General features: G+C 40.3%; 2 protein-coding genes across 7 annotated transcripts in view; one reads left to right on the top strand and one right to left on the bottom strand.

Annotated features, from left to right (window-relative positions):
* LOC135091560 (checkpoint protein HUS1-like) overlaps positions 1-17,306 on the top strand; it is a 143,067-nt gene extending 125,761 nt beyond the window's left edge. For 4 of the 6 annotated variants that reach the window (XM_063989312.1, XM_063989314.1, XM_063989313.1 and 1 more), the window contains 5 exons: positions 10,905-11,111; positions 11,832-11,944; positions 12,397-12,679; positions 13,363-13,482; positions 13,626-17,306. In XM_063989312.1, coding sequence (XP_063845382.1) covers positions 10,905-11,111; positions 11,832-11,944; positions 12,397-12,679; positions 13,363-13,482; positions 13,626-13,714 — 812 coding nt within the window. In that variant the 3' untranslated portion in view covers positions 13,715-17,306. Of the gene's footprint in view, positions 1-8,839; positions 9,278-10,904; positions 11,112-11,831; positions 11,945-12,396; positions 12,680-13,362; positions 13,483-13,625 lie in introns of those variants that run through there. The other 2 variants (XM_063989316.1, XM_063989317.1) reach the window with 2 other exon arrangements.
* A 2,287-nt stretch (positions 17,307-19,593) lies between these two features.
* The window catches only part of LOC135091218 (anoctamin-5-like), a 67,109-nt gene continuing 61,408 nt past the window's right edge, over positions 19,594-25,294 (bottom strand). Inside the window, exons 16-23 of the mRNA XM_063988662.1 lie at positions 25,149-25,292; positions 24,684-24,853; positions 23,998-24,131; positions 23,449-23,654; positions 23,089-23,194; positions 22,014-22,189; positions 21,399-21,488; positions 19,594-19,782 (exon numbers count right to left, since the gene is read on the bottom strand). Of these exons, the coding sequence (XP_063844732.1) occupies positions 19,594-19,782; positions 21,399-21,488; positions 22,014-22,189; positions 23,089-23,194; positions 23,449-23,654; positions 23,998-24,131; positions 24,684-24,853; positions 25,149-25,292 (1,215 nt within the window). The remainder of the gene's footprint in view (positions 19,783-21,398; positions 21,489-22,013; positions 22,190-23,088; positions 23,195-23,448; positions 23,655-23,997; positions 24,132-24,683; positions 24,854-25,148; positions 25,293-25,294) is intronic.

Below are 25,294 nucleotides of genomic sequence, written 5' to 3' on the forward strand. Positions count from 1 at the left end.
CACATCACACGCCACATCAAAACACTCATTTCTCTTTTCTTGTTAACTCTCCACCACTCACTTTTCTTCCTTCCTTCCTTCAGCTTGAGCGTCTCCACCAGGCGAGGCTCACACCACTCCACCTACCAGGCAGGAATAAGCAGCAACAGACCTGCTGCCCCTCACTTGTGCCTCCCTACAACACTGCATATAGGAGTACCTTGCCTGTGTTTAATTCACCTCGCCCCGCCACTGCTGTGTGAGGGGGAACACAGTGGCGACCTTGGGAGAGAGGGAGGGAGTGACACGTGCTGTACAGAAACAGGTTCCGTTCTGCCACCGTGGCAGCGTGGGTGGGTGGGGTGGGAGGTGAACCCCTGCATGCCTTAACTCTTCCACTGCGACATGCAACAATTCACAATATCAAGAACAATGAATGAAATCTCTGTAAGCATATACAAGAAAAAAAGAAAGGGATTAAGAATATGTTATACCATTAAAAAGCCTGTATAACGAATAGAGATTTCTGAAGAATAAGAAGAAATGATAAACACTTGAGTGCCTTAATTCTTCCCAGAACACAGAGAACAATGAATGGAATATTTATAAGCATCTACAAGGAAAAAACGAAAGGGCCTAAAAATACATTATACAGTTTCTAGCCAGTATAACGATTAGAGACGGCTATAGAACAAGAAAAACCGTCTTAAAGTAGTTAATGATTAAAAAAAAAAAAGCGGTAAATAGAAGTGTGAGGGTCAAGATGAGACACCCATACACCACACAGGAAGACAACACGCCACACCTTTCCCATCCCGTCACAGGAGTCTCAGAACAGGCAACTCGCGGCAATGAAGAGCGGAAGGCTGAGACAGGTGAAGGAGGGGTACCTGGACGCGGTAATTACAAACCATGGGATGTTGAGAGGGGCTGAGAGGCCAGACGAGGTTCCCGAGCTTAAATTAACGTATTATAGAGACCCATTTACTTACCTCCCTCCTCTTTATCTGGGCAATTAGTGAGGGTCATTATAGGGCAGGTAATGGGTGAGGGGGAGCGCCGTGCCTTACTCTCACCTGTCTGCATCAAGGGTGAGGTCTTTATTATACCTTGGTCTGCGCCGCCTCGTTTCACGTCTTACGCTTTATGTGGAGCGAAAAGGGACATGATTAGAGAGAGAGAGAGAGAGAGAGAGAGAGAGAGAGAGAGAGAGAGAGAGAGAGAGAGAGGTTGAAGGACACTCTGATAAAACCACTCTCTTTCAGTAAGACTTATCCACACGTCCTGGCACTGCCCTACTTGTTACACCCCACGCAACCCATTACCCACGCACCCATCACCTCTCCCCACGCACCTATCACCCCATCTCCCCATCACCCATTCCTCCACGCACCCTACTCGATCCCACGTACCCATCACACTCACACCCCATCTCCCCACGCACCCATCACCCCATTTCCCCACGCACCATACTCCATCCCATCACCCCATCACTCCATCATTCTACGTACGCCCATCTTCCCACGCACCCTATTCACACCCATCTCCTTATCACCCTACATACACCCATCATCCCCTCACTCACTCTCTTTCCACATCCTACCCACAATCCTCACCCTGCTTGCCTCTCCCAACACATCCCCAGGCACCTAACTAGCTAGTAAAGAGCACTAGCCATTAACTCTCCATTGTACTGTTAAGCAATTAGACAGAGAGAGAGAGAGAGAGAGAGAGAGAGAGAGAGAGAGAGAGAGAGAGAGAGAGAGAGAGAGAGAGAGAGAGAAATTAATGAAGGAAGGAAGGAATGAAGGAAGGAAGAAGTGGTTGTTAAGGAACACTCTACTATGGCTCCGTACCCGAAAGAGAGAGAGAGAGAGAGAGAGAGAGAGAGAGAGAGAGAGAGAGAGAGAGAGAGAGATTCTGGGTATTACAAATAGAACTACTATTTTTCATCTCTTCTCATTCTAAGAAAACTGTTTAAATGAGAGAGAAAGAGAGAGAGAGAGAGAGAGAGAGAGAGAGAGAGAGAGAGAGAGAGAGAGAGAGAGAGAGAGAGAGAGAGAGAGAGAGAGAGAATCTTGGTACCACAAATAGAACTTCAGTGTCTCATTTTTTTGCCTTCTCTTGTCATTCTTATAAAAAATATTTAGAGAGAGGGAGAGAGAGAGAGAGAGAGAGAGAGAGAGAGAGAGAGAGAGAGAGAGAGAGAGAGAGAGAGAGAGGTGGAGGATAAAATTAAATGATAGACGAGAAGTAAAAAAAATAAGAAAAATAAAACTGAACAAGGAAATGAGAAAAGTAGAATGGTTAGGGAATTTTTTTTTTTTCTCTCTCTCTCTCTCTCTCTCTCTCTCTCTCTCTCTCTCTCTCTCTCTCTCTCTCTCTCTCTCTCTCGTATTCAAAATTTTCCTACAATACTGATAAAACGATAGATAGACAGATAGATAGATAGATAGATAGATAGATAGATAGATAAACAGATAGATGCATAGATAGATAGACGGATAGATAGACAGATAGACAAATAGTTAAATAGATATACAAATAGATAGATTAATAGATTAATAGACGGATAGATAGATAGACAAACAGTTAATTAGATAGAGAGATAGACAGACAAACAGTTAGACAGACAGACAGACAGACAGACAGACAGACAGATAGATAATGGAAGTATTTGCCAAAGCGTGAGAGCAAATTCAGACTTTTATGATCAAAGATAAACAGAAAACTACTTTGTGAAAAATATATGAGTTTAAGTGGCTGAACTTTTTTTTATTATTAACGTTAATGAGGCGAATCACGAGAGAGAGAGAGAGAGAGAGAGAGAGAGAGAGAGAGAGAGAGAGAGAGAGAGAGAGAGAGAGAGAGAGAGAGAGAGAGAGATTAAGAAAAAGGAGAAGAAACATGAACAAGAGAAAGAAAAACAAAAGAATAAAAGACCAAGAAAAGAACAATGAGAAGAACAAGAAGAAGAATAACAAAAGAACAAGTGAAGAGGAAGAAAAGAAAAGAACAAAAAAAGAAGAAGAAGAAGAAGAAGAAGAAGAAGAAGAAGAAAAAGAAGAAACGTTAGAAAGTATGAAAATGAAGCACAGATAAAAAAAAAACGAATGTAAACGAAAAAAATATACATTAGAGAGAGAGAGAGAGAGAGAGAGAGAGAGAGAGAGAGAGAGAGAGAGAGAGAGAGAGAGAGAGATTAAAATGAAAGATTGACGCTCTCTCATGTTTATTCTCAAGTTACCAACCCACCAAATCTCATGAGTCATCACACACACACACACACACACACACACACACACACACACGTCTCAAAAGATCACACAAACATACTGAAATCACACACACACACACACACACACACACACACACACACACACACACACACACAGGGTTGCCACAAACTATATCAATAACACCAAACAAGAAGGGAGTAACCTAATAGGGAGGCTGGCGACGCAATACAAAGGAACACAGAGGAAGAACAAAGTAGTAGATTTTGTTTGGCTATACGAGGCGGAGCAGAGAGAGAGAGAGAGAGAGAGAGAGAGAGAGAGAGAGAGAGAGAGAGAGAGAGAGAGACCCATCTGTTCTTGCGTTTGCTTTGTTTATTTTTTGTTTTTTGTCTGAGTCTGTCTTTGTGTCATTTTGTTCGTCTTTCTCTCTCTCTCTCTCTCTGTCTCTCTCTCTCTCTCTCTCTCTCTCTCTCTCTCTCTCTCTCTCTCTCTCTCTCTCTCTCTCTCTCTCTCTCTCTCTCTCTCTCTCTCTCTCTCTCGTGTGTGTGTGTGTGTGTGTGTGTGTGTGTGTGTGTTCTAACCTTGGATACAGCAGGTGGTATGACCGACCTTCTCTCAGCTCCACCTGTCACCACCACAATGCCACTACCACCACCACCACCAAAAACTAACAGCAACAACAACAACAACAACAACAACAACAACAACAACAACAACAACAACAACAACAACGAGAACGAGAACGAGAACAGTCATTTAAAATTTCCCTCCTCCATTCACGAAAAAAGTATATAGTGAATAGTATACGAGTAATTGTGACGAATATCGAGATTTTAATATAATTTCCACCACCACCACCACCACCACCACCACCACCACCACCACCCACCAATCAGCCAAGTTTTGATTAATCGCTTGTACAGTAACATAAGCCGAGTACCATGCCAGACTTCCCACTGTCTTGTGTCTTCCCCTCAGTCTTGCGTCCTCAGATCTGCTCCCAACCTCCTTACAAACCATGGATGTTGTTAGAATGTAAGAATATAGTCGGGTTCTCTCGTGTGTTACTTTGTTTGATGATGCAGAGTCCTTGAAAATCCTCATCATTTCCACCACAACCTGTTTCTGTTTGTCTCTCACTGGAACCATGAAAGTAACCTTGAATACTTTATTAATAAGTTCCACTATTCTCTGTTATCGCATTTTTTTTTTTTTCATGATTCTTGTGATAGTCTAACAGTTTCGTCTGGAAGTTATTGAGGTTTTCAAGAGTGCTTTCATGATAGTGATAGATAAACAGAGGCAGGATTTAGTGGGAGTTATTAGAGTTTTCAAGAGTGTTTTCATGATGATAGTGATAGATGAACAGAGGAGTTTCTCGTGGAAATTATTAGAGTTTTCAAGAGTGTTTTCATGATTCCAGTGATAGCTAAATAGACTCTAGGTGAAACACTTACGGTTTTCAAAGATATTTTCATGATTCTGGTGGCAAAAAAAAAAAAAAAGAAGCTGTAGTGGGAGTCGTCGTTGGGATTTTCAAGGGTGTTTTCATGATTTTATAATAGTGATACTTTAACAGGATCTAGTTACATTATGGTTTTTCAAGAGTACTTTCATGATTTTAGTAATAGATAAACAAGCTGTAGTGGAAATTAATGGTGGTTTTCAAGATGTTTTCGTGATTTTAGTGACAGTTACACAGGCTGTAGTTGTAGCGGAAACTTTTAGGGTTTTCCAAGGACGTTTTCATGATTCAAATAACAGTTAACGAGAATAGTGCAAATTATTAGCGGGTTTTCAAGACCGTTTTCATAATTCTAATAGTTGTTTATGAGGAGAGCGGAAACTATTGAGGGTTTGCAAGGATATTTTCAAGACTGGTGGTAAAGAGACTCGAGTGGAAATTACTGAGATGTTTCACGATTCTACTAATAGCTAAACAAAAATTCAACATTACCAATAGGACCAAAAACAACAACAACAAAAACAGCAACCATGAAAACCTAACTAATCATCTCAGTGGCCGCTAAAATACTCGTGGTGAGAGAAGCAAGCGTTTCCCAACACGGGCAGCGGGGGCGAGGCGTGGGTAGGACACTGATAAAGGTTTCCGATAACGCTGAGTGACAGGTGAACCTCCCTCACCTTCCCGACACCCACCACTCTTCTTTTCCCCTCTATTTTCTAACTGTCTTCTATTTTTCCCCCTTTTCCTCTCCTGTCCTCCGTTGTTTTCTCGCTTTCCTCCACTCGTGTCTCATTATTTTCCTTTCTTCCTCCTCTCCTTATAACTCGTTTTTTTTTTTTCTCTATTTTCCAGTTATCTTTTGTTTTTCTCTAATATTTCCTGTCTCCCCCTCGTTTTCTTTTCTCTCTCTCCTTTTCTGTCTTTTTCTCTTTATTCTCCTCTCGTGTCTTGTTCTTTCTCCTCCTTTCTCCTTTTATATTTTATTTTTCGTTTTCCCTTTTATTGTCCAGTTGTCTCCCCGTTTTTCCTCTCTATCCCTCCCATTTTTCCCGTTTTTTTCTCGTTTTTTTTCATCTTACTCTCTTTATTCTCCTCTCGTGTCTCGTTCTCTCTCTTTCTCTTCTCCTACCGTCTTCTGTTCTTTCCCGTCTATATTCCTATATCTTCCGATTTTTCCCATTTTTTTTCTGACCCATCTTCCATTTTCTTTCCTTTCTTCTTTCATATTCCATTAAGTCCCTTCTTTTCTTCTCTCCCAATATTACCCGTATATTTCTTTCCCCTTTTTTCCCCTAAGAACACTCTCCCTCACCATTCTTTCCCCTCCCATCTCTTCTAACATTGTCCTCACCTTTAGTAGTAGTAGTAGTAGTAGTAGTAGTAGTAGTAGTAGTAGTAGTAGTAGTAGTAAACACGTCTTCACCAATATGTACTTTATGACTGCAGGAAGCACTTCACCACCACCACCACCACCACCACCACCACCACGCCAGCAGCTGCACACACGCAATAACAGCACCCGTTAGACACTGATAAGATAGTGTTAACATGATACCGAGGTGACACAGGATAATCTACCTCTGATCTATGCCCTAATGAACTGGGGGGGGGGGGCAATAGTCTTACCAGTCGTGTTCATGACAGGTTAGGTTAGGTTAGGTTGCGCTATGCTAGGTAAGGTTATATTAAGTGAGATAAAAGATAATAAATGTGTGTAAGCGTTATTTTCATCTATCTCTCTATCTATCTATCTATCTTTATGTATACGTCTATTAACAAAGCAGTTTTCTTTGTTTTTCCCTCATTGATGAAGATGAATCTTTGGTAAAATATCATTAGAATCACGAAAACACCCTTGAAAAAACCTAACAACTTTCATTAAATCTCATATAACTATCACTAGAATCATGAAAACCTTGAAAACCCCCAACAACGTCCACTAAAGACTGTTAAATTAGCGGTAGTCATAAAAACACTCTTGGAAAACCCCAATAACTTCCACTAGAACCTGTAAAAAAATAAGTGAGACAAGAGGCGGAAATGTTTGAGAATGCACTGGTGTCAAGCGTCGAAAAAGAGGAATCAGGGAGATGCACTTGAAGAGATACTGACATGCAAGGCAGAGATTAGAGCTGTAGCCTATGATAGTATCGCCTGATGGTTATCTTCTCTTAATTTTTCTTGTTTATTGTCTTACAGGAAATGCTGATATGCAGAGTTAAGAGGAGCCTGGAATACGTTTCAGGATGAAGGAGGAAACAAATGTGATATAAAACAGGTTAGAAGAATAAGAAGGAAAAAATAGATATAAAAGAAGACTAAAATATAAGAAGAAAAGGAAAAGAAAAAGTTGTAAAGAAAATCAATAATAGTACCAAAATATTAAAAAGGAAATACAGATGAATAAACAGGAAAGGAAGTAACTCTCTCTCTCTCTCTCTCTCTCTCTCTCTCTCTCTCTCTCTCTCTCTCTCTCTCTCTCTCTCTCTCTCTCTCTCTCTCTCTCTCTCTCTCTCTCTCTCTCTCTCTACTAAAAGAATAATAACTACTACTATTATTACAACAATGATTACTACTACTGTTGCTACAATTATTTATACTACTACTAAGTGGAACTACAATACGAAAATAATTACTGCTACTGCTGCTGCTGCTACTACTACTACTACTACTACTACTACTACTTCAACTACTACTACTACTACTACTACTAGGAGAGAGAGAGAGAGAGAGAGAGAGAGAGAGAGAGAGAGAGAGAGAGAGAGAGAGAGAGAGAGAGAGAGAGAGAGAGAGAGAGAGAGAGAATTTTTTTTTCTCTCTCTCCTGCCTCCTCCATTCCTCATTTTTCCTTCTACACCTTCAGTCTGGAAAACACCTGGAAATACTGGAAAAATCTGGAGAAGGAAGGTCTCGGTCTACCCTAATGACGTCATGTTTTCATGGTAGGCGCTCTGAACGCTCTTATTTGAGGCGTTTTTTGGGGTAATTTATCTATTTTCGTGGTTAATTCTGGTTTCCTTCACGTCTGAGCCAGGAAACACACAGACGATTAGCTAAGTATTGATGTGTAGACACTGAAGGAGACATGAAAAATATTTACGTAGCTGCTTTTGATTTTGAAAACAGGGGGAAGAAAGAAGACACCCCACAATGGGATGCACTGCATATTTTGGCTTGCCATATACTTTAACTAATACCGTGAATATCTAAACATTTTAAGCCTGAGTAATAATAAAGAAAATTCCAAAAAACGACCTGTAACTTTTACAAACGGCACCATAAAAATATATAATATCGAGAAAGAAAACAGACAGTCTAGATTGTATTACATATTCTGAATATAAAAAAAAAGTTTACTTTCAAGATAAATTAAGAAAACAGGAATTCTCGTCGTACAAAGATAATAATTTTTAAGGTCCAGACACAGACTAATTTTAAATTTGAAAATACGAATTGCTAGACTATATTTTATTGGATATTATTACCTAGTATATGTTTCTTATACTTCTTAAGTCTTAAATTAATTACCAAAACAATCCTAGGCGTGCTAATAAGAAAAAAATGAAAAAAAAAAATAAAATGACGTAGTAGTTATTTTATCGAGAAAGAGAAAAACAGCTAGATTAGATTATATATACATATATATATATATATATATATATATATATATATATATATATATATATATATATATATATATATATATATATATATATATATATATATATATATATATGTGTGTGTGTGTGTGTGTGTGTGTAAAATTGGTGTTTAACCCTTTGAATACCACTTGGTATACCTTTCCTTAATTAACAATCACTCTAAGACATCTTTACTTGTTCTACAGCCACATCCAATCTTTGAACTAGGAAGAAATTGCAAAATGTATTCTTTTCATTTCTGACTTTCTTGTAGTTGTTTTATGAAGACTTCACGCACTGCTTTTTGATGCTGCTTTGTGTCGCAATGAAAGGCTAAAGTAATGGTTGTACTGGTCAGAACTGCTCGTACATGAACCACCGGTACGCCCAATGCTGTGTGTGTGTGTGTGTGTGTGTGTGTGTGTGTGTGTGTGTGTGATAAAAAAAAAAAAAAAGGAAGGGGAAAGGAACAAAAAATAATAGTAAAGAAAAAAAATATAAAAGAAAAAGAAAAACTGAAAATTATATAAAAACAAATTGAAATAAAATTTAAAGAAGAAAAATAGACAAAGAAATGGCAGAGGAAAATAAAGATGTAAAAGTAAATAAGTGAAAATGAAAATAAATCAAAGGTAGAGAATGAAAATTAAACAGCAGCAGCACCAACAACAACTGCAATGTCAAGCTGAAGATCAAGACAATCACATCAACAAAGCGGCGCTGCATTCAGTAGTAGTGGCGGCAGGAAGTACCTTAGAATTCCGCTGTACTAAAGAAGAACAATAAGAAACAGGAGGAGAAAGAGCAGGAGCAGGAAGAGAGGCTGCAGAGGTCAGGTCACGTTGTCTTCGCTCTCTTTCTCTCCCTGACTTGGAACCGCCTCGCCGGCAAGAACAACATGAAGTTCTCGGGCACCATGATAGAGCTTGGCTGCATCAGACAATTTGCACGTAAGAGAGAGAGAGAGAGTGTGTGTGTGTGTGTGTGTGACAACAGGAATTACTCTACAACATAGGGGTGTGATTTTTGCATACCTTACTGGATTCTAAAACTATATCCGGGTTTCCGTGGGAAATCCATAGTTTTCGAATTAGACACGGGCACTTCACCCCTCCCCCCCAAAAAAAAAAATTCCCTTGATCTTATTCTCCAGGACAGGATAGAATCCCAGGGGGAGCCAAGGGGGGCACAACTCTCTGGCTAGGTTAGGTGGATAGGGGGATTATGGTGTAAATAAAAAAAAAATGAAATCATTCAGGCTATTACTGTCTATTTTATACAAAATTATTACTATCTTTTTCATAGATTAGTATTTTCTCTTGTAAGTGTGTGTGTGTGTGTGTGTGTGTGTGTGTGTGTGTGTGTGTGTGTGTGTGTGTGTGTAAATAAATTCCAAAATGGGTAAAGTTTCAGCAAACCACTGCTAATTTCAAGACTGTTAGCAGTGTTATTTCAAGGAACTGCATGACTCTTGCCCATCACATTGTGTTCATCTTGCCAGTGACTTGTATGGCAACTGGTCTGAATCTGCACATTTGTAAATGACTATCATATCAAATTTTAATGCCTTGAGAATCCAGGGAGGGAAACCCCAGGTGGAAGATTGGTTAGGTCAGGCCTGATTTAATGTTATGCTACCATTGACAGCTTGTGTAGTAGGAAGTTATTAGGCAGCAGTTAGAGGACTGTGCATGGTAGTAAAGGGCAGTCATGTAGTGTTCAGTTGATGTGTGACAAGTGCTGGGCTGACCCTAGGCTGGACTGGGCTGGCTGAGCTTATTTTTTTCAGTTGAATATTATTTTGCCGAGAAATGGTAGTCATGCTAATGCAAGATGCATAAAAAATCTATCAGAATAGAGAAGCTTTGTTGTAACTTTAAGATGTGGTTTTCAGAAAATTTATCATATTAGGAGATTGTTGCTTGGCAGTTAGTAGTGTGTGTGTGTCTGTGTGTGTGTGTGTGTGACTCGCCAAGAGACTCTCATCACTTTGTGAAGAATGTGACCTCAAGAAACAATCAGGAGGTCAGTTCAAGATACACACACACTCAGAAAGGAAAAAGTTACATAAATACTTTTACTGGTGCACCCTGTGACAGTGAAGACATTTCAGAACTAAATCTAAGTAAATTTTTATAGGTCAGCTATCCCTTACTGGGAAGCCTTAAAGTAGCAACAATTCTTCTGTGTCAGTCTATTGGCCCTGCAAGTCAAACTGACTGGTGTTTCTGTATCTCAGTCACATGAGTCAAACTGCTGTGCTTCAGTCTTGGCTATGTAATAGTTAAGGGCTTTGTGAAACTAGATGAAGCCTGATACCACACACACCTTCAAAATGGATAACTGAGAGTGTAGCGGTAAACATCTTTATTTCCAACAGACATTTCATCATAAAGATCATGCCATTATTAAGGATTTAGGATAAAAAAGCAGTGTATGAAAAACAAAATCCGCTGCACTTGCTGTGTTATTTATCTTGAAGATCCAGTTTCCCACCAACTGGCCTGTCCCAGATGTGATCTACACGCACTCTGCAGCGCACACCATGGCCACCCCTCACACTCCACTCCCTCACAGTTGTCATTGGGTCACTGGCTCGCCTGGCCAAGCTGTGTGTCCTGCGTATCACCCGCACACACCTCTACTTCATCATCAATGAGCCGGGCACTGTGCACCGAGCGCCGGGCCTCTGGGCAGAGCTGGACCAGGGCCACTACTTTAGCACTGTCACCATGAGTGGTGTCTCCGAGGAACACAATGAAATATTCCTGGAGTTTGAACCCGGTAGGGGAGACTGTTCATATTGAGTGAGTTGAGGATTTATTGTGTCCAGGGATTTCCTTCATGTTTAAACCTTGTGGGATAAACTTTTCATTACTTCTTTATGATGATTGCTTATTTTAATGTCTGTTTATTTATTTTTTTGTTCAAATATTGCCCCTGTCTTTTTGTTTCAAGTGTGCATGGAAATTTTAGCCTTGGTAGCATTAAGTTCAATATGTTCTCTGTGCCAAGAATTTACTCAATATTCAGGAACATTTTCTTATGTTAGAGCTTCACTAATAGACTTGCTACTTAACTATATACAAATTATTTATCCAGTGTGTGAGAAATCTCTTTATGTTCAGACCTGGTTGATGTTTTTGCTATTTATTCTGATGTCAAGAATTTATTCATTGTCTTTTTGGAAACTTTGTTATGTTTGAACTTTTGGGGATAAACTTACTGTTCTTTTTATTTTTACTGAGAGCTACCAATTTATTTCCAGGGTTTTCTTGATACTCTCCCCTTGAAACAGTTTAAACATGAGAAAGGGAAAATAGAAACAGGCAGAAAGTTTATGCAAGTCCATTCATTGCACACCATGATATAAAAAGATGCACTGAACTGTCATCATGTAGCCTTGTAGGCTCTAGTGGATAACTTCCAGTACTGCATTATCACAGTTAGGGTGGTGCACCTTTGCACATCTGTGGGACTAACATGGCTATATTCACTTTATAGACAAGCTGTCAGGGACTCTGAGTGTTTTCAAGTCCAACAATGCTGCTGTGCGGAACCTGAAGATCAAGCTGGCCAAGAAGCTGTCGCCATGCCTCACCCTGGAGATGCAGATGGTGAGTGGTGTGCTGCTCTGTCCCTCACACTGTTGTCAAGATGCTCCAGATGTTTAGGTCACAATGTCCACTGAATTTCATGCCCACAAAAACCAAGAACACCTGGGAATGTGATGAGTGGAAGCTTTTTTTTTTTTTTTTTTTTTTTTTTTTCTTATCTGAAAAATTTGATGTAATTTGACATGACTTTTTGGCCATCTGTACACTGGATTACATATTATGTCAAGCACTGTCATGGCTTTTGTCACTTGTATGATAGGGTCTGAGTAAACTACTTGCTAAAGAGATGCTTATAAAATACAGTAGAACACATTGAACAGTACAGAAGAGACTGGATGGGACATAACATTAATACTAACACATTTAGTGCATTAATATAATTCTCATCCACCATCACACAAAATTCACCTTTCTCTCACACACTCACACTGGACCTTATCTTCACCATGCAGCCATCCTTCTCAGAGCACGCCAGGACAGTGGTGCATGACGTTCCAGTCCTGCCTCTCCCCCGCCGTCAGTGGCACCTCTACCAGGAGCCTGAGATGCCCCACTTCACTGCCTCTATCTACCTGCCTCCGCTGAAGAAGCTAAGGCATGTGGTGGAGCGCATGAAGAACCTGTCGTCCAGCCTCACCCTCGCTGCCAACCGCAAGGGCACCCTGGTCCTCTCTGTCACCTCAGATGCTGCCAATGTCTCCACCTACTTCAGGAACCTAACCATGCCAACTTGGGGTGAGGCAGGAGAGAGAGAGAGAGAGTGTGTGTGTGTGTGTGTGTGTGTGTGTGTGTGTTTTACCTAGTCGTTGTACACAGGATCTGAGCTACATTAAAGTGGTTCTGTCTCCAGAGCTGTGTTTATCCTGTTTTTCTTTCATTTGATACATAGTCCTTGCTTCTGCCACTTTTTTTTTTTTTTTTTTTTTTTTTTGTGTGTGTGTGTGTGTGTGTGTGTGTGTAAGAGGGGTGCTGGTCTTGGGCAACAAAAGTGAAAAAAGGCCCACTGACTCTAAAGAAAGGTAAAAAAAGATCATCCAAAATTGAAGAATGTGTCTTGAAATCTCCCTCATGAAAGAGTTCAAGTCATAGGAGGGAGGAATTATAGAAGCAGGCAGGGAGTACCAGAGTTGTGTGTGCATATATGTGTTTGTAGTATACAGGGTCTGAACTACAGTTGTGTGGTCCTGTCTCCATTGCTGTGTTTATCCTGTTTTTCTTCATTTGATGTAGTCCTCACCTCTGCCACTTCTAATGTATTCCAAGTTTCTGTGTTTCTTTACTTCCCTCTGGCTCATATACTTACCTCTCTGCAGTTACTGCTACTACTACTACTACTACTACTTCTACTGCTTCTGCTGCTGCTGCACACTCTCCTGTCCTATTCCCCACACCTTCCTAACACAGTGTGCCTCACCCAGACTTGGAGGGTGCTGCCAGCCAGATGGATGAGGAGCAGCTGCACTCCGCCACAGTTGAGATCAAGAAACTCATTTCCTTCCTGGCCGGGGAGCAGATTGGCCCGTGTAAAGTCATATGCAGTAAGTACTGGACATGGTTAGATACAAGGGAAGCACTAAACAGTAAAAGTGAATATGAAAAGCTGCTCTTCTTTTAACAGTACCTGAGGCCATTAAGTGAAGATGTACCTCCCCTTTCTCTCTCTCTCTCTTCTCTCATGCAGACATAGTGGATGACCGCATGGTCCACCTTTTCCTGCTCCATGATGATGTGATCCTCCAGTACTTCCTGCCAGCCACCAGAAGCTCCTAGTTCACCACATTCACCTTTAGATGTGAAGGTGAATGTGGAAGCATCCATATTCACCTTCAGACTCCACTCATCTCTGCCCTCATCCAATCATCAGATTCTACTCATTCCCTCTCATTTGCTCTCACTGTCCCATCCACCACCACCACCATCTGCAGATTTTTCTCATCCTTTTTACTTTTCCCTGCCCCATCCACCACAAGTCTTCAGGCTCCTCTCATCCTTCTCACCTCACCCTGCTCTCCACCCTGCCAATCTCCATCAGTCCCTACTTGTACCTCTGTATCTGCTACCTTGACTTCATTATCTTTCCTTGTATCATTCCTCATCTTGTATCATCTGTCAATCTTCACTGCATCATCCACATTATCCATGAGGCTTTGTCATTATCAGTCCCAGGTTAGTATGTATATATATATAGTGTTAAGAATTAATGTTTTGTGGAATGTAATTTATCAAGCCACAATTCTGTACCGTGATCAAAGAATAAATGATTTTTATTTATAGGAAAATTATGAAAGGATGTTATTTGGTAGAATTCTGTAAGACTGCTTGGGAAAGTTTCCAGTAGTCGTACTCTGCAAGTGAAATGATGTAGGACCGTCATCTCATATTCCTTTTGAATGTTATGTCTATTTGTTAAGCAAGGTATGGCAAACCTTAAATAACTACTGCTACTCACCTCTCTACAGCCATATAATGCAACACATGCATAAACAGTTAATCACACATTGCCCACATACTCGTACACTACCCACCACTTTCACACACACACATTGCTCTCATACCACACTCCACTCTCACTACACCTTTTCTGCCACTCTCTCACAGGAACAAAGGACAATTTCAACTCCCTGAAGAACCTAAAGCCATCTGTGTCTTCTCCATGTTAAGGAAATAGTCAGTTTTGCAAATTATACACCATTTATTATTGACTTGTGAAAATTACAAAATTGTCACAAAATCAGTTGTAGTAAATGAAGAACTGACCAAGATGTGCTAGTAATTTCAGAGACATTCTTGTTTCCATGCAGATATTCACTGTTTTCTGATGCACTTTGTTGATACCTTTACACAACATTCAAGATGGATAAGCAAGATATTTGGGATAATTAGAGGATCATACATGTATTTCTCTTTTAGTCATTTGCAGGTTCACAATGCCATTAATCACCATATAAATAGAACCATCATATTTTTACTGACAGAAGTATTCAAAGTAGGATCTCCACTTCTTTTTGCCCTCTGAGTCTGAGGGCGGTATGGAGAGGTGATAATTTTGAGAGGCTGTGGTGAGCAACTGTGGTTCATAAACATCCTGTGGGTCTGTGGTCACACACACACACACACACACACACACACACAGAGAGAGAGAGAGAGAGAGAGAGAGAGAGAGAGAGAGAGAGAGAGGAATTGGGGGAAGCGAGGACGTTTGCAAGGCAGGACTTTAACATTTCCACCACCAGCAAGACCAAGGCAGAGGCAACACTTTCATTATTCAGTAATTATTCTGATGACTTCGTGAGGGTAAAAGGTACATTTCACAGTAGGGAGAAGCAGAATGCCTGCTTGTTCTTCCAGCATTCAGCATTTCATAAATCCTACCTCACTAGCTTCAAATAGAGTTCCTGACTAACTGCCGAGAATTCTTATCTTTCTCGAGAGAAATATAGCCTCTTTACTGTAAAATGTTGAAAGAACAAACTCGATTAAACTTTGTATCATGAAAATTTAACAATGCTTCATGGCAACTTGATGTTTTGTTTCTGAACCAATTACTCTCCCTAATAAGGCCCAGGCCATCACAGCCAAGCACTCACACTTCCTTTCTTCCATCTCCACAAAGCAAACCATGAAATTCAACAGCCAGTCACAGCAACCTCTCTCCACTTTCCCTGATCATCTTGACAGTTCCCACCCCAAACACCTTTGAATAGACAGTGTGTACCTGGCACAACACCAGTTCTGGTCTACAGTGCACAATTTCCCATCCTTGCCATCAGAGTGAATACAGCACACCACTCAAGCTTCAACCTCAATGTTCAAAGAATGAATGGAATAGTCTCTAAGCAAGGAGACAGTGAGCAATGGGAGATGATGTTACTGTAAACACACACAACACTTGAATTCATTCAAAACTTAAAACAAGTACAATGGAACCTTGGTTTTCATGACTAATCCATTCAATAATGTCTGACAAAAACCAAATGCACAAAAACTGAAGCAATATTTCCCATCAGAAATAATGTAAATCCAATTAATCTGTTCCACACACCCAAAAACATTTACAAAAAATACATTTTATAGAGAATAACTAGTCCTACATACAGAAAATGAGAAATATAGACGATTAATGAACATTTAACATCACTTTAACCTTTATTGAAGACGCTTCATGTGTGAAACTGATGATTGATGCAGACTTCCTGTACATGCTGGTGAGATTCGCCACACATGCCACTTTCGTACTTTGCTACAAGTTCTTTCTTGAATTTTATCATGTTTCTCGCCTTCATCTTTTCAAAGGGCTGGCACTCAGAATTTTTTTGGGGCCCCACAGGGGTTTATATAGCAGTTGCACTCAATAAGCACAAAAACAATGGACTATTATGAAATGTTTCAGACAAATGTGCGGGGTGGTGCTCACTCAATGAGAAACAAAGGCAGACTGAGTCATGAACACATGGGATGCTTTGTGTGGGGTGCTCGATTCTGGGAAATGAATGGCTGAGTAGCACAGGCAGGCGGACAAGTTTGGTATGGACCACTTTCAAAAGTATGAAAACTAGGGCATAAAAAAACCAAGGTTTGACTGTACATAGACAGCACCATTCACGTTCCATCATCCAATACACTGCCTGGTGTACTCTTGCCACACACAAATCCATTCACTATATGTATTTCATAGTCACCATCACCATCATTCCTTCAAGCCTAAAAGTCCCACACCCTGCTTGTTGCAAAAAAATGGGACAGCTCACAACACTAAATACAATTACAATGCTTTACAAAGCACCACTGTAATATTCCTCGACTCTGAAAACTGATTTAGGAGCCTGCCATTGTTGTGTGGACACAAAAAATGGTCCTCTCAGAAATGTCCGTAACAATTTGGGCAGTCAAAACAATTCTCAAGACAATTATGGTGATGTGACAGTAGTTCTTGTGCATCAAAGAGATCTGACCTTAGTTGTGCTGCCAAGAGTTTCCATGCGTCAGTCCATCACTTAACCTGTACAGTGTTTAGCATGTACATAAAAGATTTTGTTTTTAGCCGTATTACAGCCTTCAATTTTGCTTGTACATACAAGACTTAGTCAATAACAGTTACAAAGAATATTTGACAAATCAGGAGTGAATGTTTTCATATACATGGCTATCTTTTGGGCTTGAGAGTTATTATATACTGAATATTTCTGTAGGAACTGAGACTTATTTGGGGATTATTTTTGTTTTGTTTTTTTTTGTTTAGTAATAAATGGTTTCATGCAATGACATTGCTGTGGAGTTGGCTACACAGGGGAGGCTGCTGTGTTTCTCCAAAAATCATCAGATAAAAAAAGCAAGTTACTTTCTCCTAGGAAGTTGCTTCTCAGATCTATAATCAGTAAGGCATAAGAAACAAGACTTCAGAATAATTGGAAAGGAAAACTGAAAGTTGTAAAATTCATGGCATGTTCTATTCTTCGAGGCCTGTGGGTGTAGTAGCTACACCCTTGAAACATGGGGTGTTGCCAAATGCACATCCAACCATTTTGTTGAACATAAATTCTTGTTTGTTTATTGGTATTTGTACTGTAAAGAAGTACTTATTAATTACATGCATTATAGGGTTGTGGAAAGTGTATGTAAAGGTGAGAAAAAAAGCTTTAAAATAAATACAAAAATAAAAATCTGCATCCCTTGTCTGATGATGTAAGCTCTGAGAAGGGAAAAATTTAAGAATCAAAATTGGTAGCCACACTTCCACTCATGGCATGGGATTATATATATATATATATATATATATATATATATATATATATATATATATATATATATATATATATATATATATATATATATATATATATATATATATATATATATATATATATTATACTTTTTTCTCTCATTTTATGGGGTAAATAAAATTATACAAAAAAAAAATGCAACCTGACAAGGCCCCTATCTCTGACAAAGCACAACACTGTACAGGTTAAACACTGCAAGCAACTACTGTGTTGCACATTGTTAATGTTGGTCAAGACATTCTTCAGTGAAATGAGATAGACAGGCTCTTCACCACAACACCCTGGCACAACACAAACCCTTCAGTGGGCCCAGAGGCTCAGGAATCAAGATGCACCAAGAAAGATCCTCACTGTCCACTTTTCATAAAAATGCTAGATTACACCTACCATGTATGGTGTATAATCTTATTTTGCCATTGTCAGTGTAACAGTATAAGGCTTAACATACAGCAATAGTGCCTGTATCTAGATTCCACTTGTACTATGCACTGCTTTCTCTGAGCATCTCAACTCAATGCAGTGCATTGTGTTCATCAGTTCAAGTGGTGAGACACAAAGCACCTAAAAGTACATTTTCTGAGAACATTCCAAACAATCCACCAGCTCATCACAGATGGAGTTACAGTGGACTGAACTTTATACAAACAAAATGTTCCCTTTCCATTACCCTTAATTGAACACACAATGGACGGAATGACTAAGACACTTATAAAAATAAAAACAGAGCAAAAGGACCCAAGGATCCCAAAGCTTTGGTGGACACTTAGGTACACACATATCACAGACAACTGGCGATGCATCACTGTAATGCTAAATTAACAACTGTGACTAGGACAGTGTGAGTGAGGAGCAGCTTAAGGTGAAGACTGATGTTCCTGCTGTGTGTGAGGCTCAGATGGCATGCAAGTTTTTGATTCCTGAGCTTAATTCTGATAAACAATGAGGAAGATAAACTACCTAGGAGTAACATATGTACATAACTAGGACACTCAAGAACCTTCACTGTATTCTGAAACAATAAGGAAGATAAACTACCTACGAATAACATATGTACATAACTAGGGCACTCAAGAACCTTCACTGTATTTTATCTATTTGAAACTAACTTTTGTCTCATGATGGCAATAAGCAACATTTCCCTTTTGTTTTTTTGTTTGTTTATCTTTCACCTGTCTCAGTGACATCAACACTACTTTTATGCCTCACTTTTTCCATGAATATAGAATGTATGTTCATTAACATGGTAAATTAATCCAAAGAAAACAACAATCAACAAGTCATCTCCATCTCACGTTCCTCCACACACCACCACCACCTGTCACTCATCTCATTAATATTTGGTGCATCAAGTGATGTTTCTTTGCAACTTGACCTAGAATAAAATTACAAGAGAATAGGAGGAAAACAAAGACTCCTGTAACACTGACTAGAAACACCAAGGGACAGCCGGGGAGAAAACAGCAGTACTACAGTCTGTTTAGATTTACCCTGCATCCTCTAAGTAACACCTAATCAAGGCATCAAGAGGTCTTCTGTCTGACCAATGAGAACCAGCTATAAGAAAGACAGAGGAAGCAACTGCCAATCACAACCCATCACAAAAGACAAGGAGGATACTAACACAAGACACCATAAACAAAGAGAGAATGAAGTGCACTGCCAAGTTAACTTGAATAGACTGTAGTGCTGTTAGAGAAGCAAAGGTGAGAAGATTTCCTGATATCTTTAAAGTGTAAAAGTGTCTGCTCCTGCCTGCCTCAGCACTGCAAGCTGGTAAACAGCACACTCTCAGAGAAGGGAGTGGAGACATCTGTGGAAAGACTAACATTACCATAACATACAAAGCTACACTACAGAGGGAGGTGTGGCCTATGAGTGCGTCTCCCTGGACTTGTGTGTGGTCATGAGGGGGCTGGCGGCACGTGAGTTGCAGGTGGTGTGCAGGCCCTCCCCAAGGTCAACGTTGAGATGGTCCTCCTCAGGGGTCAGCACCTGGCGCTCCTGCCTCTCCTGGCGAATCTTGCGCATTTCATTTTCAAAGAGCGTCTCCTTCTCCACCTACAGAGGAATAAGGAGCATGAGTCACCTGGCCCACACTTGTACCTTCACACTGTACTTTGGCATAATACAAATACAAAACATTTCACGCTGAAAGTACTAAGTATACCGTACCTCATCCTGGGAACACTGATTTATGTGCTTTCAGACCTAGAATTCACACTTCAGACCAACAACCACATTTTGTACATGAATTTATCTTAGTACAATGCCACTTCATTCTCAGGAGGTACTGACCAGAATATCCTCTGATGCACAAAGTATATACAGTTCTGTAAACATGTTTATACAAAATATACAGTAATGAGTAGAAGTGTTATGCTGTACAGCGTGTAATAGTGCAGTACGTGGCCTTGCCAAATCGATCAAGTCACCCACTAAGAACAGCATTTTTCTTTTTTCCCGTTTCATGTCTGTGTAATGAACTGAAAAACACAAGGACTTTACAGTTCTCCACATAACCCATTCAATCTTTTATGGTTAGCTGTAGATAATATTATACACACCACCACCACCAATGTTTCAGTGGTGGTGATGGTTCACAAAGAGAATCAGTGGGAAAGAAAGATGGCATTTATAGCAAATCAAAAGATAGAATATATAGAAAACAAAACTTGACATGCAGTCTTAATATGATCCTTGGTTTTTTCAATGGATAAAAGTGCCCCTAAAGAGAATAACAGTTTAAAAACTTTGTGTTGTGAGAAACAGTAACTTACCAAAATATTGTTTGAGAATAACTGTTAAGAAATTTTGTTCTTTAAATAAAAATTGACAAGTTTCAGTGGAAAAATAAATGAACAGATCTTGATGGTGGAAAAATACATTTTGTATAAAAGGAGCAAAAAGAAAGAATGCATTTTTAAAGAGGCAAAAAATAAGGCTGTCTTCTGTTATGCTTTCCTGGCCTTCTGTTGAGGGGGCAGGCAGGCTGCTCCCCGCCCATGTGTGTGTGTGTGGCTACAGGCAGATGTGGCATGGAAAGGTATAGTTACCAATCACTGCAAGTATCTGTACCTGCCGGTTAGGGTTGGCACCTCTGCGACCAATCTGGGATTCTTGCTTAAACTACAAATGAAAAGCTTTTGATAGGATGCTACTCTACATAAAAATATAGCCTAGAAATAGGAAGCCTGTGATAGGATTAAACAGTTAATTAAAAAACAAAAAGATTTTAGTAAAATGCAACTGTTAATTCTACATGGAAACAAGACAGGATTGGCCCATAAAACTATAAATGGGAAGTTTAAGAAAGGATCCAAGTGTAAGACTAATCAAGTTAAAAGTCATTATGGCTACAAATCTATTCCTCTATTCTTCAACAAGTTACAGGACTTTGCTTCATGCAGGCACACACATATGCATGTGCACACAAACATGTCAACACACATGCACACACAATGAACTCTACTCGGTCCTGAAAAATACAAATAGATAAATACTCGAGAAAATATAAATACAAGTGTGTGTGTGTGTGTGTGTGTGTGTGTGTGTGTGTGTATGTGTGTGTGTGTGTGTGTGTGTGTGTATGTGTGTGTGTGTGTGTGTGTGTGTGTGTGTGTTTTATGTTTAGTGTGTGATGCATACAACAAATAAAAGGTGCAGTCAAGACCCACCTTCTTCTCTCTCTTCATCTGGTTCCGCACCTCCACTGGGATGTCAGGAATAGCCATGGCCACAGCTCCAGTCAGCAGGAACACCACATGCTGCAACACACCCTCATCAACATGCATCACCAAGTAAAGTGACAGTAGAAGAATCTCACAACCCTTATCTTCACCACCCTGAGGTGAGTACAGTTTCTTAGGATGCTACGTCACATTCTACTAAACACAACTTCCACTGCAGCCCATTGAAAGAGATAGATGAAACATTTTGGAATAGCCCTTAAACATGGAAAAAACACTCCACAGAAAACCAAAACATGACATGACAAACAACTATTCTGCCACTATGAAGAGAAAACACCACAAAAAATCATATGACATGACAAACCAAACTATTCTATCACCATGAAGAGAGAAAGAAAACACCACAGAAAACCACCATATGACATGACAACCTTAACTATTTTGCCACCATAAAGATAAAACATCACAGAAAACCATAACATGATGAGAAACAAAACTATTCTGCCAGCATGAAGAAAAAACACCACAGAAAACCAAAACATTACATGACAAACTAAACTATTCCATCACACATACACAACCTCCCTGCATCATCCTCACCTCAAAGATCAGGATGAAGGCAAGACGAGCAGTGAACACATGCCAGAACTGCTGGTTAATGTCATATGGGTTCTCCTCATCTGGGCCGTTGCGATAGGCTCGGTAGTGACACACAGGGGGCCACCCATCACGCTTCTCTGGCCCCATGTTATCCTTGTACTCCGAGGTGTTGAAGACTGGAGGAGGTTGGGAAGGCCAAGGTAAGACTGATAGATTGAGGAGGGCAAGGGTGATTGACAGAGGTTGAGAAGGGCAATGGTGACTGACAGACTGAGATGGGCAAGGGTGACTGACAGACTGAGATGGGCAAGGGTGACTGACAGACTGAGATGGGCAAGGGTGACTGACAGACTGAGATGGGCAAGGGTGACTGACAGACTGAGATGGGCAAGGGTGACTGACAGAGATTGAGAAGGGCAAAGGTATGACTGGCAGAGATTGAGAAGGGCATGGGTAAGACTAGGGAAGACTGAGAAGGGCAAGAGTGAGTAAGGACATTATGAGATTAGATGACATTATGAAAGAATGTGAAAGGATAAGAAGTGTAAGGATAAGAAGTGTAAGAAACGGAGGGACATTATAATGAAAATATCAAAGGATGAGAAATGAAGGAAACAGGAATTATGTTAGATACGTATGAGGAAATACTAAAAGCCGGTGGAAATTCTAGACAAGGGTGAAGAAAGAAGGGAACAGATGAAGATAAGTAAGAGTAAGAAGATGAAGAATATTATGAGGAGACAAGATATTAAGGAAGAATGAGAAATAAAAGAAATGGGAATTATAATGGATACAGATGTGCAATTACTAAAAGCAAGTGGAAATTCTAGACAACGATGAAGAAATGAGGAGACAGGTGGAGATTATTCAAGAAAAAGAATGACAATAAAATGAGAAAAGGGATTTTGAGAGGAAGTGAATTAAAAATTAAGACGAAGCCTTTATAAAGGAGAAAGATGAAGAATGGGACTAGTGGAAATTATGGACTGTGATGAAGAGAGGAGTAATAGTAATAGAAGTAGTGCAGTGGTACATCTTTCCTGAAACCTTCCACTTCAAAGACACACACACACACCTGAGAGAGTGTTCCTGATGTACCCCACCAAGTTATGCTTTGGGGAGTAGCCGTACATATACACCAGCCGGGGGATGAAATCACTGGTGTACGAGATGACCACTGCCTGCACACACACACACACACACACACACAATTAGATTAGACTGCTTCACTGATCATTGACTGAAAAGCAATGTTACAGCATTACAAATAAAACATGGGACTAAAGCCAATGAGAGGTGAGCACTAACGTTGAAGACAGACTAAAGCCAATGAGAGGTGAGCACTAATGTTGAAGACAGAGACAAAGGCCAATGAGAGGTGAGCACTAGTGTTGGTGAAGACCGAGACTAAAGCCAATGAGAGGTGAGCACTAACGTTGGTGAAGACGGAGAAGTAGGTGATGCCCTTGAGGATGCCGAACCAGATGCCGATGTCCTGGACCCGCTCTGCCCTGGGACGCCGGCACTTACTAAGGTACTTGTAGGCGTCGATGCGGATCTCCACGATGTTGTTGAGCAGCGCAAAGATTGGCGCGAGTGGGAACGCTGCCACGAAGATGGTGACAAACCCGTACTGGATCACTGTCAGGGGAAAACGTATATCACACACACACACACATGCACACACTTTTAAAAGGAGACATGATTATAGTTCACAAATGTGAAACAAAGTGAAACAAAGAAAAGGTAGGTGTGAGACTCATACTGTGTTGAGCATCAAGAGGACACACCAAGAAACTTAAGACAGGAATATGCAAAAATATAGCTATCCAAAAAAAGCAATAGATCAGTAATATCCGATACAAGAGGAAGTGAAATGCAAGCGCTGTTCATAAACAAGATAATATGGCTTTAAAAGAAAAGAATGTTATTAATATGACTCAATCCACACAAAAACTTGTCAGGGAACAAACGGCCAGCTCACCCATCTCCAGATACTCATTGAAGAGGGAGAGGCGAGTGTAAGGTTCCAGGTCGTAGTCTTGCTCCCAACGTGTGTATGCCTCACTCAGCTGGTTGTTGTGGCCACGCCGCTTGTTCCACCACACCTTCATGATGCTGCACCACACATACACACACACACACACATAAGGGGGGCATACAGGCTCATAAGTGCTTATAATCTTAAATCTTTTAGGCTCTCAAAGGCTAAAGATATTAGTTCAACTCTTATGAGTATTTTCCCTCATTAATGATGGAAAACCCTTGTTAAACTATCACCAGAATCAAGAAACACTCTTGAATGCCCCAATACTCATATCTTCCACTAGAGCCCGGTAAAACTAGGCAAGACATGGCACCTAGATATTTGAGAATACAGAGCAATGATCAAAATAATGCAATGAGCAGTTATGAAAACTGTCCTTAGTCTGACTTATCATATGAAGAAGCTGGATAGATTGCAATTGAAATCAATGTAAGACAACCAAATTAAAAACATCCCAGCTACCTTATCATTCTGATTGATGTCCTTATTTTTACTCACACAGTTCATGCCATAGTTATCTTCATCTTTCTCATGTCTTCCTTCACACACTGTCTACATGTCTTTTGTGATCTATCCATTTCTCCTTCCAACTACTACTACCAACTCAATAACTTCACACTCACGGGATAAATATTTCTATCACATTGTTGAAGATTTGCTTGCCAATCATGATGATTGCCAGTTGCACAAAGAGCTCAAACAAGCAACCAGCTGGGTCACACATGTCATAGCGTAGCTGCATCAACACGTTGGTCCGCGCCTCCTCATCCCCAGGATGGTAGAAGAAACGGCCCTGAATATGGTTTAGTTAGGTTAGGTTAGGTCAGGTTGGGTTGGATTGGGTTGGATTGGATTGGGTTGGGTTAGGTTCGGTTGGGTTAGGTTTGCTTAGATTAGGATCAGATTAGGTTAGGTTTGCTTAGATTAGGGTTGCCTTAGTTTAAGTTCAGTCAATATGGGTTATATCACACATGTAGAGCTAAAGCCTCTCTCTCTCTCTCTCTCTCTCTCTCTCTCTCTCTCTCTCTCTCTCTCTCTCTCTCTCTCTCTCTCTCTCTCTCTCTCGAACACACACACACACACCTCACCTTGAAGAAAGCAATATAGATGAGGGAGGAGTAATAGTTGACAAACTGGAAGAGGAACATCTTGAGCGTGAAGGAATCCTCATACTCCGTCTCCGTCCTGGGCACCTCCAGGTTGGTCAGCCACACCACTATCTTCTCATAGAACT

This window comes from Scylla paramamosain, chromosome 37, assembly GCF_035594125.1.
Source record: "Scylla paramamosain isolate STU-SP2022 chromosome 37, ASM3559412v1, whole genome shotgun sequence".
Taxonomy (NCBI): domain Eukaryota; kingdom Metazoa; phylum Arthropoda; class Malacostraca; order Decapoda; family Portunidae; genus Scylla; species Scylla paramamosain.